Below are 13,481 nucleotides of genomic sequence, written 5' to 3'. Positions count from 1 at the left end.
TGGGTCTCAATCTGGCTGCCAGCCAGGCTTCCTTTCGGGGCAGGTTCATATCCGAAGTTTGCGAAAATTCATGTGATGATGGCCTGGGATGTTACGGGATGATGGCTGTGGGGACTCGAAGAAGTCAATTCCCAGGAATGGCTCCCACGCTGAGCACAACACACCAACCACAGCCACCACAAACACAAGCACAAGCACAAGCACCGAACGGCTGAGAGCCAACGCAGGCGATTGCGCAAACCGGGAATGGGTGTCCAGACAGGAAGGTCCAGACCAGCAACCCACACGGCAGGATCAAATCATGCCAACGGGCAGGCCCAATGACTGCTCAGATGGAGCTCAATCGCTGCACCACGTCTCCACCTCGATCCAGGCTGTGTCTGTCGGTGGTGCGCAATAACTGTGGGCAACAACTCGACCTGGGCCAAGACCCCTGCCCTCCTCCTTTTCCCCGTCTCCTCGCTTCCAAGAATCCAAAACGCTGTCCTGCGCAACATACCAACGCCATCCAGCCCGCCAGGCTGCCCAGACGCCCTACCTACCTACATGCGCAATAGCAATACTTGGTGCTAATACTTGCTGTCGCTCGCCAGCTCTTGTTGTTTATTGTCCCTTATTCCTACCCTCATCCTTGCGCCTCTTGTCCCGTCCCTTGGCTGTTTTCTTTGCACCCCACATTTTCTACATGACGACGGCTCCCACACGGCAACTGTCTCAGCTGCCGTTTTGACGCCTGAGCGGTTGGACCACGCAAAAGGCCCAACGGCGTCCTATTGCTCCCTGACAGGGCACGCGCCTTTGCCAGCGTCGACAGCGCTCGTTTATTCTAGACTGACTGCAGTCTCGCCTTGAAGCAGCAAGCCGAAGAGACCGAAGCCGAAGCCGAGATTCCTGCCGACAAACAACAACGAGCCGGCCGCCGAAACGGCTGATGGACAGCGATCGCCTCCCGCCCGCCGCAACCTACTGTCTCCCGCGCTCTAGCCGTGCCTCTCGCAGTTCCTCTCCGCCTCCATAATTCCCCGATCCCCTGGTACCCCAGGAGCTGCGAATCATATCTGCGCCTCGATATCCAACCAGCGACGCATGCCTCCCTGGCCTAACCTCCCACCGCGCCGAGACAGCTCTTGCGATCTTGTCGGCCGACTCTCAAGTCTACGGAACAAAGACTTGCGATACACCACTGTCATCTGCGAGGCTTCGACTCGACCTGCCGCAAGGCACCGGGTTTTTAGGGCCGCGCCCTGAGCTTCCCCCTTGGCGTCGGGCCTGACTAGATCCCGTCAGCCGGAGAAGGAGGTCCGCGCCAGTATGGACCACCAGGCTGCGATGGAAGGGATGGCCGCGGCTCACGGACTGTACACTCGGGCCGGCGGCATAGGGCCAAGCGGCGCCGAGCGCCCGCCTATCTTCAAGATCATCGGCATCGTCCTCGCTGCCTCCTCGGGGCTCTTCATTGGCAGTTCGTTCGTACTGAAGAAGTATGGCCTGCTGAAGGCGAACGAGAAGTACAGCGAGGTCGCTGGTGAAGGATACGGCTATCTCAAGAACTTCTGGTGGTGGTCGGGCATGACACTGATGATCTTTGGCGAGATCCTCAACTTTGTCGCACTATCTTTCACCGATGCCATCCTCGTTACGCCTCTCGGCGCACTGTCGGTCGTCATCTGCGCCATCCTGTCTGCCATCTTTCTCAAGGAACGCCTTAGCATGGTTGGCAAGGTTGCCTGCTTTCTGTGCATCGTCGGCTCCATCGTCATCGTCCTGAACGCCCCCTCCCACTCATCCGTCGCCAACATCGAGCAGATGCAGGCCTATGTCATAACCCCCGGCTTCCTCAGCTACACGGGGGTAGTTGTCGTGGGCTGCATAATAACCGCCCTGTATGCCGGTCCAAGATGGGGGAAGACGAACATGCTGGTCTACATTTCCATCTGCAGCTGGATCGGAGGCCTGAGCGTCGTCGCCACGCAGGGTCTCGGTGCTGCTATAATCACCCAGATCGGTGGCACACCTCAGTTCAACCAGTGGTTCCTTTACGTACTATTGGTCTTTGTCATCATCACGCTGCTGACAGAGATCATATACTTGAACGTCAGTCACCAAAGAATGACTTTCTGGCGCAGATGCCATCTGTCGCACACCCTGTTCATTTCGGCTAACACTCTTCTTGAGCCCCCTGCAGAAAGCGTTGAATCTATTCAACGCCGCCATGGTGACTCCAACCTATTACGTTTACTTCACGAGCTCCACAATCATCGCGTCGAGCGTCCTTTTTCAAGGATTCGGGGGGACTCCGACATCCATCATCACGGTTGTCAACGGATTCCTGACCATTTGCGCCGGTGTTGTCCTGCTCCAGCTTTCGAGATCGGCCAAGGATGTCCCGGATGCGGCCGTGTTCAAGGGGGACCTAGACCAAATCCATACCATCGCAGAGCAGGAGCAGAGCGAGACGGATCCCAAGGCCGACGCCATCCGCGGCACCGCCGCAATCATCCGGCGGCTGTCGAGCGCGCGCCTCAAGATGGAGGCGGATGAGCTGAAGAGGATGCATGAGGAGAAGCGGCAAGAGACCCTGGCCCCGCTCAACGAGGATGGCACCCAGTTTGAGTGGGACGGCATCAGGAGGCGGCGGACGACTTATGGAAGCACTAGGTCGCGTGCCATGACGTCCCCCTCTCCCAACCCGTTTGGGAGCCCCGCGCCAACGCCCCATCCTCCCCTCGGCTGGTCGCACTTCCCGACCCAAGAGGAGCTCGACGCACTCGACAGGCCCTCTAGTCCAGGTGCGCTGTCGAGCATCGTCGGGACCATCCGCTCCCGGGCCAGAGGCGCCTTTGTGCCGCCACAAAGTGCGCCTGGGACCGCTCGTGACGACGATGACGATCCGAACAGGAACACACAAAGCCCACTACACCCGGTTCAACTGACTTACATGAACATGTCTGGCGGCGGGAACGACCAGGATCTTGAGTCGGGTGTTTACAACAACGGAAGGAGCCCTTCCAAGGCTAGGTACCATGGTAGCACGCTCAGTGTCCCCGGCACCGCGCGCAGCGCCCCGCCTGGGAGACCTAGAGGTGTTTCTGAAGTGAGCGATGTCAGCAGTCTTGGCCCCCCACCGACGCCGCCTCCCCACGGGACGCGCCGACAGTTCAGCTTTCAGAGGTTTGGGCTGGGGCTGGGGATGAGGCACGGCAACAGCTCGCCGCAGCAGCAAAGTCCGCCAGAGCAACTCAATGTTGGTAGCAGTGCTTATGGTGCCGGCGTGGGAGGCGGAGATGGTGCCGCAGACTCCCCGCACTCGCCTTCGAGTCGCCGACCCGGAAGCCTCACCGCTAGGAGCAGGGGCTACTCGAACCCGGCAGCCCAGGAGGCGAGCGAAGAGGAGCGCCTGGGACTCGTGACTGGCGATACACGGTCGCTACCGTCGCTACCACGCTACGGCGATGTCTTGTACGAGGACGAGGAGCTAGAGAGGTTTCCCTCAGAGGAAAACAAGGAGACCAAGTACGGGCGCGGCATCACTAACTCGCCGCCAAGGCAGCCCGCTGGCGAGCAGTTGGAGACGGTAGCCGAGTACGAAGCCATGCGCAAGCGGTGGAACGAGACGCGCGGCGGCGGCGGCGGCGGGGAGAGCAGCTCCAGCGGTGGAGCGAGTCCGACGAGGCCGCCACGCGGGAACGCGAGGTAGCGGCCCACTGCGGCAGGAAGAACCGGCGGTGTGTATCTATGATGCCTTTTTCTCGCACGATTGCTGCGATAATGACGACCACGATGACCAGGAGTCTTGGGGTTAGATTATGGTTCACGCCTGGGTCTCTCCTGGCCTGCATGTTGCCGGCGGAGATGTAAGATTATTTGCACGCATGGTTCCCTACCTGTGTACGTATCTGGTGACCTGGTAGGTGACCTAACTGGCTAGGGCGAAAACGGAGCTTGCTTTCCTAAATATTCTTACGTGTCATCTTGTACACATTAGACTTTTGAATTTGGTCCCGGTGTATCCGGGGAGTACACGGTAGCAGCAGCAACGCAGTGTTTTGGAGACTGATCGTATGTTCTTTGTACTTCTCCTTGCGCACACCAGCCTCATCATTCTCGGGGAGCTCCGACTCGGGCGACCTTTTTTTGTCCAAACGAAACCTCTGGCAATCAGAACTCACATGTCCAAGGGATTGTCATTGCTCGCGCGTCCTCTCGCTATTGATCCTTTTGGCTATTATTCAATTTTATCTTTTGCTTTTACAAGGCCATCGTTTTGTATCGTTGATCAAGAGATGCATCTCTGTTTGTTACAAGTACATGTACACTTCGCCGCTCCAGGGAATACAGGATGGGTGCCGTGGGACCAAGAATTGCTTTGATGTCATCCATTTGCCATATTGATTCTGACAGTGATCTGTCCTGATGATGCCGTGAAAAAGGAACAAAGGGGTGATGGGGGTAAGATATTCGTGTCACGCGTAAAACGGTCATAAGTCGTGGGAAAGGGGCAGAAAGATGATGGAAAAGAATAAAGGGACCAAGTGATGATATCGAGCAGGCTGCAAACGCTGAGCATGCGCCAGAGAAAGGAATGTTCCAGAACGCCATACTATGCCGGGTCACGCATTATAAGAGACAAGGTATATATGCCAACCGGGAGGGTTTCTTTTTCCTCTCCTCTTGCGCACGCAGAAGGGGAGCGCTAAAAAAGGAGAGGTCCACACGAAACCGCGCTATTTTTTTTTTTTCGGCTCTTCTTTTTCCGGCGCTGCACTATGTCGTGTTTGGGTATGGAACCCCCAAAATGAGTTCGACAGGTCGATGTGATCGAGTTGGAACGGGGTTTTTTCTTCTTTCCGAGACCCTCGCAGGGACTCGCGGGACGGGCGGATGGGCGGACCTGACAGATCACCAGTCAGCCGCCCAGCCGTTCTCGTCGAGGAACTCGTCGCAGGCCTGCTTGAGCCCAATGTTGGGGCGCAGGTCCGACGGCCGCAGCGGCTCGCGGGTCAGGGGGTCCGTGGGGTGCCTGCGGAGGTGCTCCATGATGGTAGCGCGTTCGTACGACTTGCCGGTTTTTGTCTGGGTGGGGGTTTTTTTTTGGAAGCAGTGTTAGTTAGCTAAGGGTGCGAGCTCGCCGCACTCCTGGGCAGGGGAGAGAAGACTCCAGAGACTCACAATGACGGGGTCCACCATGAAACCGAAGCCAATGTCGTCAATGGCCCAGTCCGGGACGGCCCTTCTCTTTGCGGCGGCGGATCGCGACCTCTCAAATACGTCGGCTATTTGCTTGGCCTTGGCCGCATAGTCCTCCGTCACCATGTGGCGGACCGCCTCGTCGCCGCCGCCGTCGCCGTCATCTCCGCCGCCGCCCTCGGCCCGGAGCGCCTCCAGCTCGCCGTCGCGCTCGCGGCCGAGCAGGGCCAGGACCTCTGCCTCGAGGCGCACGTCCTCGCGCTCGCGGCGGCGCTCGCGGTCCTCCCAGCGGTCCTTCTTGCAGCGCAGCACCAGCTCGGCGTACTTTGGCAGGGAGCGGTCGCCAGCGGCGACGCAGAGCTGGTGGGCGCGCGTGGCGTGGGCCAGGGCGCCGTCGAGGTCGAAGCGCTCCTCGGCCTTGGCCTGGGCCATGTAGTAGTGCGCCTTGAAGCTGTCGGGCGCGAGCTTGAGGCAGTCGGCGCAGTCGCTGATGGCCAGGTCCCAGAAGCTCTGCTTGAGCCGCGCCATGGCGCGGTTGGTGAAGAGCGCCGCGTTCTTGGGGTCGAGGATGATTCTGTTTCGCGGGGGGAGGAGGAAGGTTGCGTGTTAGTCTGGTGTGGTGGATGGTTCCTGGCAGCCCCTGCCCTGCCGGGAGCTGTTGGAGAGCGGTATGCTGGGATAGCATGACGTACGCCTGCGAGTATAAGCTCTCGGCGCCAGTAAAGTCGCCTTGCTGAAAGTGGCGGTTGCCCTCCTCTTTGAGGCGAGTTGCTTCAGCCATGTCGTCGATCCGATATTGAGTTGTAGCGGTTGTGGATGTGGGTTTGCGTGCGAGTTGGGCGATCGCTTGTTCCTGCGCGAGTTCGGCTCATTCGTTCGCCGTTTGTTCCCGTTCGTTCGAGCGCCGGCAGATTCGGGGAGCGCCAGTCAGGCAGCGGGTGGTATCGGTCAGCTCTTATTGGTGTTGGCAGTCCAGTTGATCAGCCCAAGGCAAGGCTGCGAACGGCACCCGCAAGACGAGGTAGACTCTGGACCGCTGGGGCATTGACGGTCTCCGTTTCGGGCTTGCTTCTCGGTCGGCGTCGTGGGACAAAGGCAGGGCGGGCGCAAACGCCGAGGTGGACAAACGAGCGCGCGCCCGTCCGGAGGCGCGAAACGTGGGGTTTAAACCGTTGACGCCACGCTATTGAACGCTGCGCAACCATGTTTGTCACCCCACTTGGGGCCAATTGGTCAACCTGCACGCGACAGAGCCCTGCATCGGGAAGGTTCCAGAAGGTCGCCCACAGCCCACCGCCGCGTGTCGGGCACAAGGTAACAAGGCACAAGATGACAAGGCACAAGGCACAACATGGATGCTGGTGAAACTAGTTGCCCTTTCTGGGCAGATCTGATAACTTTACGCAAACTTCGCCGTTGAGGCGCCAAGTTGTGGCGGTTGGAGGAATTGGCCCGTCTGGCCTCAATTTTTGCGCCTTCATTGTCTCACCTCGCCCAACTCTCTCCACAAGACAACGGCACATGGGCTATATCTTGGCAAACACCGTCGGGACCTTGCCGGCCATCTCGACCAGGGTGCTCTTGTTTTGCACCCAGGCCTCGAGCCCCTTGTGGCCGTTCTCCACACCCATGCCGCTCTGCTTCCAGCCGCCCACGGCCATCTCGGCGGGCGACTCGCCCCAGGTGTTGATCCAGGTGATGCCGGCCTCGAGCCGGGCGACGATGTCGTGGCACTGGTTGATGTCGCTCCCGAACACGCCGGCAGCTAGCCCTAGCTCGGTGGCGTTGGCGCGCGCGACGGCCTCGTCGATCGTGTCATATGCCAGGATGGACATGACAGGGCCAAAGATCTCCTCCTTCACTATGCGCATGTCGTCGGTGCAGTCGGTGAAGACGGTGGGGCGGATCCAGAAGCCGGCGCCGAGTGCCTCGGGGACGCCCTCGGGCCTGCCGACACCGCCGCACAGCAGGCGGGCCCTGTCCACCTCGACGCCGTGGCGGATGTAGGCCTCGACCTTGTCCAGGTGCGCGCGGCTGCTCAGGGGCCCGAAGTTGGTGGCCGGGTCGAACAGGTCGCCGGCGCGGACGTGGGGGATGCGCTCGAGCACGGCGGTCTCGAAGGCGGCCTTGAGGGCGCGCGGCACGAAGACGCGTGTGCCGTTGGTGCAGACCTGGCCTGAGCTGTAGTAGTTGGCCATCATGGCGCCGTCGGCCGCCTGCGCCACGTCGGCGCCGGGGAGCACGATCAGCGGGCTCTTGCCGCCGAGCTCCATGGTGACAGACCGCAGCCCGCCGGCGGCCGCGGCCGCGACCTTGCGGCCCGTGCTAACCTGGCCCGTGAAGCTGACCTTGGCGACGTCTGGGTGAGTCGACAGGCGGGCGCCGACGTCGCCGGCGCCGTAGACCACGTTGAAGACGCCGGCGGGCAGCCCGGCCTCGGCATAGACTTGGGCGAGGTACTGGGCGTGCAGCGGCGTGAACTCGGACGGCTTGTAGACGAGCGTGTTGCCGGCGGCTAGACAGGGCGCCGACTTCCAGAGCGCGATCTGGATGGGGTAGTTCCAGGCGCCGATGGCGGCGCACGCACCCAGAGGCTCCTTGCTGGTGTAGACCCAGGCGTCCGGACGGAGGCGGAGCGACTCGCCGTTGAGGCCGCCCGACGCCACGAGGTTGGCGTAGTAGGCCAGCACGTCGGCCCCGGTGACGACGTCGACGGCCGACGTCTCCGAGTAGGGCTTGCCGGTGTCGAGCGTCTCGACGCGGGCGAGCTCGTCGTTGCGCGCGCGCAGGATGGCTACGGCGCGCTGCAGGACCTGGGCGCGCTCGGCCGGCGGAGTGCGGGACCATGCGGGGAAGGCATCCCGGGCGGCGGCCACGGCGGCGTCGACGGCGGCGGGCGACGACGTGTGGATGGTGCACAGGGGCTGGGCCGTGGATGGGTCGACGGTGGTGAAGGTGCCGGGGCTGTCGGCCGACGGCCGGGCGTGGCCGCCGTAAAAGGCGTGGCGGTCCTTCTCGGGGGCGCTGGGCGCCATCTTCAGTGGAGGGAGGGGTCGGGTCTTGGGTAGGGCGTCTCGGGGGAGACTGGGGCGCGGGTTTATGCGAGCGGTGCTGACTGCTGTTGGGCCTGTTCGCAGGTCTGTCTCTGGCGCTGGCGCTGACGGTAGCACACCACACCACAGGCACAGGCACAGGCGGGCTGCTTTTTTTCTTGTTCCTCCTTCCCCCACAACGGCAAAAGAATCCGATCCCAAGGCCGACTACCCCTGCGTCTGCGTCTGCCACGTCAGGAAGGTTACGTAAATGCACCAGACGTTCGTGGAGCCTGACCGGGGGATGCTGGCCCACAAGCCCCGACGCTCAGGCATGGCCCAACTTTCAAGACCCAACTTTCAAGAGGGGCGGTGACGACATTGCGGAGGACTCAGGATGGAGGCACGACCAAGAGCGTGGGCAGCGAGTGTTGGCGCCCCGCCTCGCGAGCAGAAACGATATCTCTCTCGATCGGATAGGACGTACGGTGGAATAGTTCAGCGATTGACTGATACGAATGGTGCATATCAAGGAACAAAATCGAACCATGTGCGGGCTCCACTAGCAGGCAGAACCTTGGCGAGTGCGGGGCGCGAGGGGAAAAAAAAAGGGAGATAGAAAGATGATGTGTGTTGGGATCTCATTCGGGAGAAGCCGAGGGGACAAGAAAGATAAAGCGTTTGCCAGGCCGAAACCGGACCGTTTCCTTTGCCGTAAGTACTGTGTAGAGGTCTAGTCTAGAAGTCTAGTCGGTGTGGTCTGTAAAGTCTACCGTTCTTGTACCGCCCTTTCCTGTGTAGTTCGCTCAGGCACAGTGAAGCACCAGCCACCAGGCTGCCACCAACATGACCCCAACACCGACCACACATGACCAAGTAATTGACCAAGTGGGGCAGGAACGTGGGCAGGGATGCGACTCGGTCTAGTGCATGCAGTTGTCCCATCGAGGAATTAGACCCGCCGCGCCGTCTCACCGATCACTGAACATCCCGGATCTTGGCCTACCAACCTCGTGGAGTGCAGTACTGTGTAGTACCACAGTATAGGCTACATGTAGGCTGCAGATAGGACCCCTGGGCTGAGCTTACCCCACAGCACACACGACCAATGATGCACCCACTTTCCCGTTGGTCGGCCCTGCTCCGACTGCTCGGCTGCCGATGCGTGCCGGAAACGCTCCTCGGCCTGGGCTTTACGGCATGCCTTTTTCGTCTCTTCTTTGCCCTCTTTAGATTTCCCGGCTTTCTTCTCTGGTGTCTCGCTCTTTTTTTCTTGTTTTTTTCTTGTTTTCTTTCCTCTCATCTTGCCTCTCTCACGCCTTTCCCATATACGCCCTCCTCCGATGCTGACAGCCTAGAGGAAACTACCCTGCTCATCTTCACCACTACCAGCTGCGTCATCAAGCACAAGCACCATGACGACCACCTACATCCCCGAGTCCGCCCGTGATCGCTTTGACTATGTCGTCGTGGGCGGCGGCACCGCCGGATGCATCATCGCATCCCGGCTGGCCGAGTACCTGCCCGAGAAGAAGATCCTGGTGATCGAGGGCGGCCCCAGCGACTTCATGGACGACCGCGTCCTCAAGCTGGACCAGTGGCTGGCGCTCCTGGGCGGCGAGCTGGACTACGACTATCCAACAACGGAGCAGCCCATGGGCAACTCGCACATCCGCCACTCGCGCGCAAAGGTCCTGGGCGGCTGCTCGTCCCACAACACCCTCATCTCCTTCCGCCCCTTTGAGTACGACATGAAGATCTGGGAGTCCTTTGGCGTACGCGGCTGGGACCACGCCACGCTGATGCGCCTCATGGGCAAGCTGCGCAACACGGTCCAGCCCGTCCACGCCCGTCACCGCAACCAGCTGTGCCAGGACTGGGTCAAGGCCTGCAGCGGCGCCCTGGACGTGCCCATCATCGACAACTTCAACAAGGACATCGCCGAGGCGGGCGCCCTCACCCAGGGCGTCGGCTTCTTCAACATCAGCTACAACCCGGACGACGGCCGCCGCTCCAGCGCCTCGGTCGCCTACATCCACCCCATCCTGCGCGGCGAGGAGTCCCGCCCGAACCTGACCATCCTGACCAACGCCTGGGTCGACCGCGTCAACGTGGCCGGCGACGCCGTCACGGGAGTGAGCCTGACCCTGCGCGACGGCAGCAAGCGCGTCGTCGAGGCCGGCGCCGAGACCATCCTGTGCGCCGGCGCCGTCGACACCCCACGCCTGCTGCTGCTCTCGGGCCTGGGCCCCAAGGACCAGCTCTCGGGGCTCGGCATCCCCGTCGTCCGCGACGTGGCGGGCGTGGGCGAGAACCTGGTCGACCACCCCGAGTCCATCATCATGTGGGAGCTCGGCCGGCCCGTGCCCAAGAACCAGACCACCATGGACTCGGACGCGGGCATCTTCCTGCGCCGCGAGGCGCCCGACGCCGCCGCCCGCAGCGGCGCCACCCCGACCAACCCGCGCGCCCTGCCCGACGGCGCCGTGGCCGACGTCATGATGCACTGCTACCAGATCCCCTTCGCCCTCAACACGGCCCGCCTGGGCTGCGACGTGCCCGCCGACGGCTACGCCTTCTGCATGACCCCCAACATCCCCCGCCCCCGCTCCCGCGGCCGCCTGTACCTGACATCGCCCGACCCCAAGGTCAAGCCCGCCCTCGACTTCCGCTACTTCACCGACCCGGACGGCTACGACGCCGCCACCCTCGTCTACGGCATCCGCGCCGCCCGCAAGGTGGCCGAGCAGGAGCCCTTTAAAGGCTGGATCAAGCGCGAGGTCGCCCCGGGCCCCGCGGTCCAGACGGACGAGGAGATCAGCGAGTACGCCCGCCGAGCCGCACACACCGTCTACCACCCGGCGGGCACCACGCGCATGGGCGACGTCGAGTCGGACCCGCTCGCCGTCGTCGACTCGCGCCTCAGGCTGCGCGGGCTGCGGGGCGTCCGCATCGCCGACGCCGGCGTCTTCCCCACCATCCCGTCCATCAACCCCATGCTGACTGTCATGGGCATCGCCGAGCGCTGCGCCGAGATGGTGGCAGAGGACGCGGGCGTGAAGCTGCCTGCCAAGCTGTAGGCTGCTGCATTCCTGAAATTATGTGACTCTATTTTGGGGTCATGTTTCAAGTTTGAATGTGAACATGACCTTGTCATTTGCTTGTTTTTCTCCTTTACGTCTTTATGGGCATTTCTCAAGAGTGTCGATATGTAGATACCCTATCGTCCTGGAGCTTCAGCTTGAGCGAACCTGGAAGGATGCGAAAGAAAAAAAATTGGATTTACGAATGTGGAATCTCAATGAATCAAGTCTTTGTATTGAGACTATACTACAAGATGAGATATCATCACGCCGGGCTCATGCTCGTCTGTTCTCCAGACAGCGAACCAAATCTGAAATATCTCCAGCGGGTCTCCATGTCAATCCAGCCATCGCACCATCCGTTTGCACTTCAAGAAGAAGCGCAAAGAGGGACACACCCGTTTCGTCCCGCATAGCCGACGAAAGAAATTGCATCTTCTTTTCCTGTTCCTCTGGAGCTGCCAGCCTCAAACGTCCGACGGTAATAGCCCTCTATGGCCGCCCACCAGAGCCGTCCCTGCACACGCAGGCCGCGCACGACGCGCTCAGCTGGTTCCGGAGCTCGCCGTTGACGGTGCAGTAGAAGAGCCGATTGTCGGGCGTGCAGTAGTCCTGTATGTCGCGCGGGCACCGGATGTTCCACATCGGGGGCGGCGACGAGAGCGCGTCCCCCGTGGCGTCTTGCGGCGGCAGCGGGGACGCCGAGGATAGCGCGGGCAGGAGGGACAGCAGCGCGCCGCCAATGATGGTTTGTGACGTGGCGACCTGGTGGGTGGTGGTGACGGGACTTGTTAGGTTGGACGTCAAGGGCTGTTTTTAGGGGATAGCGGAAGAGTGGTGCTGACCTTCATCTTGTGATAACTCGCCGACCAAGACCAAGAGGCTCTGCGCTTGTGGCTTTCTGCCTTTGCACAACGGATGATCGTCGGTACAGGGCGCCACACCGCGGTGCCGAGGGATGTGTGATGTCCACTGGGACGCTTTGGGTAGGGGGGACCTGCAGACTTGATGGTGCGGCTGCAACCGAAAGCGTATTGCAACTAGCAGCCGAGCGATCGGCGAGCTCCCCGTGACCTTGTGTTTTTCTAGTATTCGGGTGTGTCGATGGAGCGGCAGGCTGGTGATCCTCGCCCCGCTGCGGTGGGCGATCTCTTTTGGCGGAAGGGGTTGATCGGCTCGGCTATGATGTGTTCCCACCCGGGCGAGGGAAGAGCGGCCCTTCTTATAATAACGACGACGGTTCGATAGTTGCTATTTGCGGTCCTCTTTGGCCTTGGTGTGGAGACCTAGGCTAGATCGAGTTGGTCCAGCATATCTAGGGTAGACAAGACAGGGGAGCTTATCACAAGGACTTTTTGTCAAGACGCCGATGGGGTTGTGAGCGCCGATGCTGGCCGTTAGAGTATGGAGCTGAGCCTTGGCTGTAGGAGGAGGGTGGTATTGATGGGAAAGAGCGCAGCCAGACAGGGGGGAGACGACCCTAGATTCTTCCGCTTTGGGATACCGCGGTTCTCGCTTTCTCGGCTTCCCGGAGCTCCCGGCTTATCAGGTATCTGCAATAGGACACTGATTCTGCGTGATGAAGCAACCAAAGGCTAGATGGAAGCGACGCAGACTAGGCCTAGCGGGCTGAGAGGTGTGTGGGCCAGACGAAGCACACCTGCAGGAGGCTCCAAGCAGGCATTTCAAGGTCCGGAAGGAGGGATGGGGGTAAAATGCTACGTCTTCATATTGCCATCCAGCCCCAAGGGGAGAGGCCGGCAGAAGATGAGACGGTCTCGGCATGGAGTGGCCCCAGAATTTTCCGGCCGGGCGTTGAGCGGACCGGTGCTTTAAATTTGGGACGGTGTCACGGTGTGCATGCACACCCACCCACCTGTCCGCAAGCCTGGCCATCTTGGGGAGGGAGGGTGGGTGGTATATATCCATGTTTGGCGGGTGTCTGTTACGGGCGGAAGGCCCCGGAGAACGTCCTTTTGTCCGTTCCCAGACTGGGGGCAAAAGGCTTCTTGATCGGGCGCCCTAGGTGATTTCGTGATTGTATACATAGTGCTGCTAGCTACACGACAAGATATTTCTATGGCGGTTTCCAGCCGTCACCGAGCCCGACTCTAGCAAGCCGACATATCCAACCACGCACGTCACCTTGCGGGCGGCACAAACCTGTAACCCACGCTTA

The 13,481-nt window shown here is 60.9% G+C and overlaps 4 protein-coding genes across 4 annotated transcripts; 2 read left to right on the top strand and 2 right to left on the bottom strand.

The window, feature by feature from the left end:
* Window positions 1-168: 168 nt before the first annotated feature.
* GGTG_03433 (non-imprinted in Prader-Willi/Angelman syndrome region protein 2) lies at window positions 169-4,351 on the top strand. The gene is made up of 2 exons (XM_009221213.1): window positions 169-2,094; window positions 2,186-4,351. The coding sequence occupies exons 1-2, from the start codon at window positions 1,312-1,314 to the stop codon at window positions 3,695-3,697; spliced, it is 2,295 nt and encodes a 764-aa protein (XP_009219477.1). The 5' UTR covers window positions 169-1,311; the 3' UTR covers window positions 3,698-4,351.
* On the bottom strand, window positions 4,153-6,559 carry GGTG_03432 (hypothetical protein). Its single transcript, XM_009221212.1, has 3 exons — window positions 5,880-6,559; window positions 5,170-5,761; window positions 4,153-5,073 (listed from the first exon to the last, which is right to left on the bottom strand). Exons 1-3 carry the CDS (start codon window positions 5,966-5,968, stop codon window positions 4,900-4,902), a joined length of 855 nt encoding a protein of 284 aa, XP_009219476.1. The 5' UTR covers window positions 5,969-6,559; the 3' UTR covers window positions 4,153-4,899.
* On the bottom strand, window positions 6,488-8,787 carry GGTG_03431 (betaine aldehyde dehydrogenase). Its single transcript, XM_009221211.1, has one exon. The coding sequence runs from the start codon at window positions 8,220-8,222 to the stop codon at window positions 6,714-6,716; it is 1,509 nt and encodes a 502-aa protein (XP_009219475.1). The 5' UTR covers window positions 8,223-8,787; the 3' UTR covers window positions 6,488-6,713.
* Window positions 8,788-9,434: 647 nt separating this feature from the next.
* Window positions 9,435-12,957, top strand: GGTG_03430 (hypothetical protein). The gene has a single exon (XM_009221210.1). It carries the CDS (start codon window positions 9,635-9,637, stop codon window positions 11,297-11,299), a length of 1,665 nt encoding a protein of 554 aa, XP_009219474.1. The 5' UTR covers window positions 9,435-9,634; the 3' UTR covers window positions 11,300-12,957.
* The last annotated feature ends 524 nt before the right edge of the window (window positions 12,958-13,481 follow it).

The sequence above is a fragment of the Gaeumannomyces tritici genome, assembly GCF_000145635.1.
Source record: "Gaeumannomyces tritici R3-111a-1 unplaced genomic scaffold supercont2.2, whole genome shotgun sequence".
Classification (NCBI taxonomy): Eukaryota; Fungi; Ascomycota; class Sordariomycetes; order Magnaporthales; family Magnaporthaceae; genus Gaeumannomyces; species Gaeumannomyces tritici.
Note: the sequence above shows the minus strand (reverse complement) of the source record. Positions and strands in the feature narration are given on the sequence as shown.

Coding starts and splice junctions, on each gene's coding strand:
- GGTG_03431 (XM_009221211.1), bottom strand. CDS start 8,222: ATGGCGCCCAGCGCCCCCGAGAAGGACCGCCACGCCTTTTACGGCGGC.
- GGTG_03432 (XM_009221212.1), bottom strand. CDS start 5,968: ATGGCTGAAGCAACTCGCCTCAAAGAGGAGGGCAACCGCCACTTTCAG. Junction 5,762..5,879: donor GAGAGCTTATACTCGCAGGC/GTACGTCATGCT, acceptor CCCGCGAAACAG/AATCATCCTCGACCCCAAGA. Junction 5,074..5,169: donor TCATGGTGGACCCCGTCATT/GTGAGTCTCTGG, acceptor ACCCCCACCCAG/ACAAAAACCGGCAAGTCGTA.
- GGTG_03430 (XM_009221210.1), top strand. CDS start 9,635: ATGACGACCACCTACATCCCCGAGTCCGCCCGTGATCGCTTTGACTAT.
- GGTG_03433 (XM_009221213.1), top strand. CDS start 1,312: ATGGACCACCAGGCTGCGATGGAAGGGATGGCCGCGGCTCACGGACTG. Junction 2,095..2,185: donor CAGAGATCATATACTTGAAC/GTCAGTCACCAA, acceptor AGCCCCCTGCAG/AAAGCGTTGAATCTATTCAA.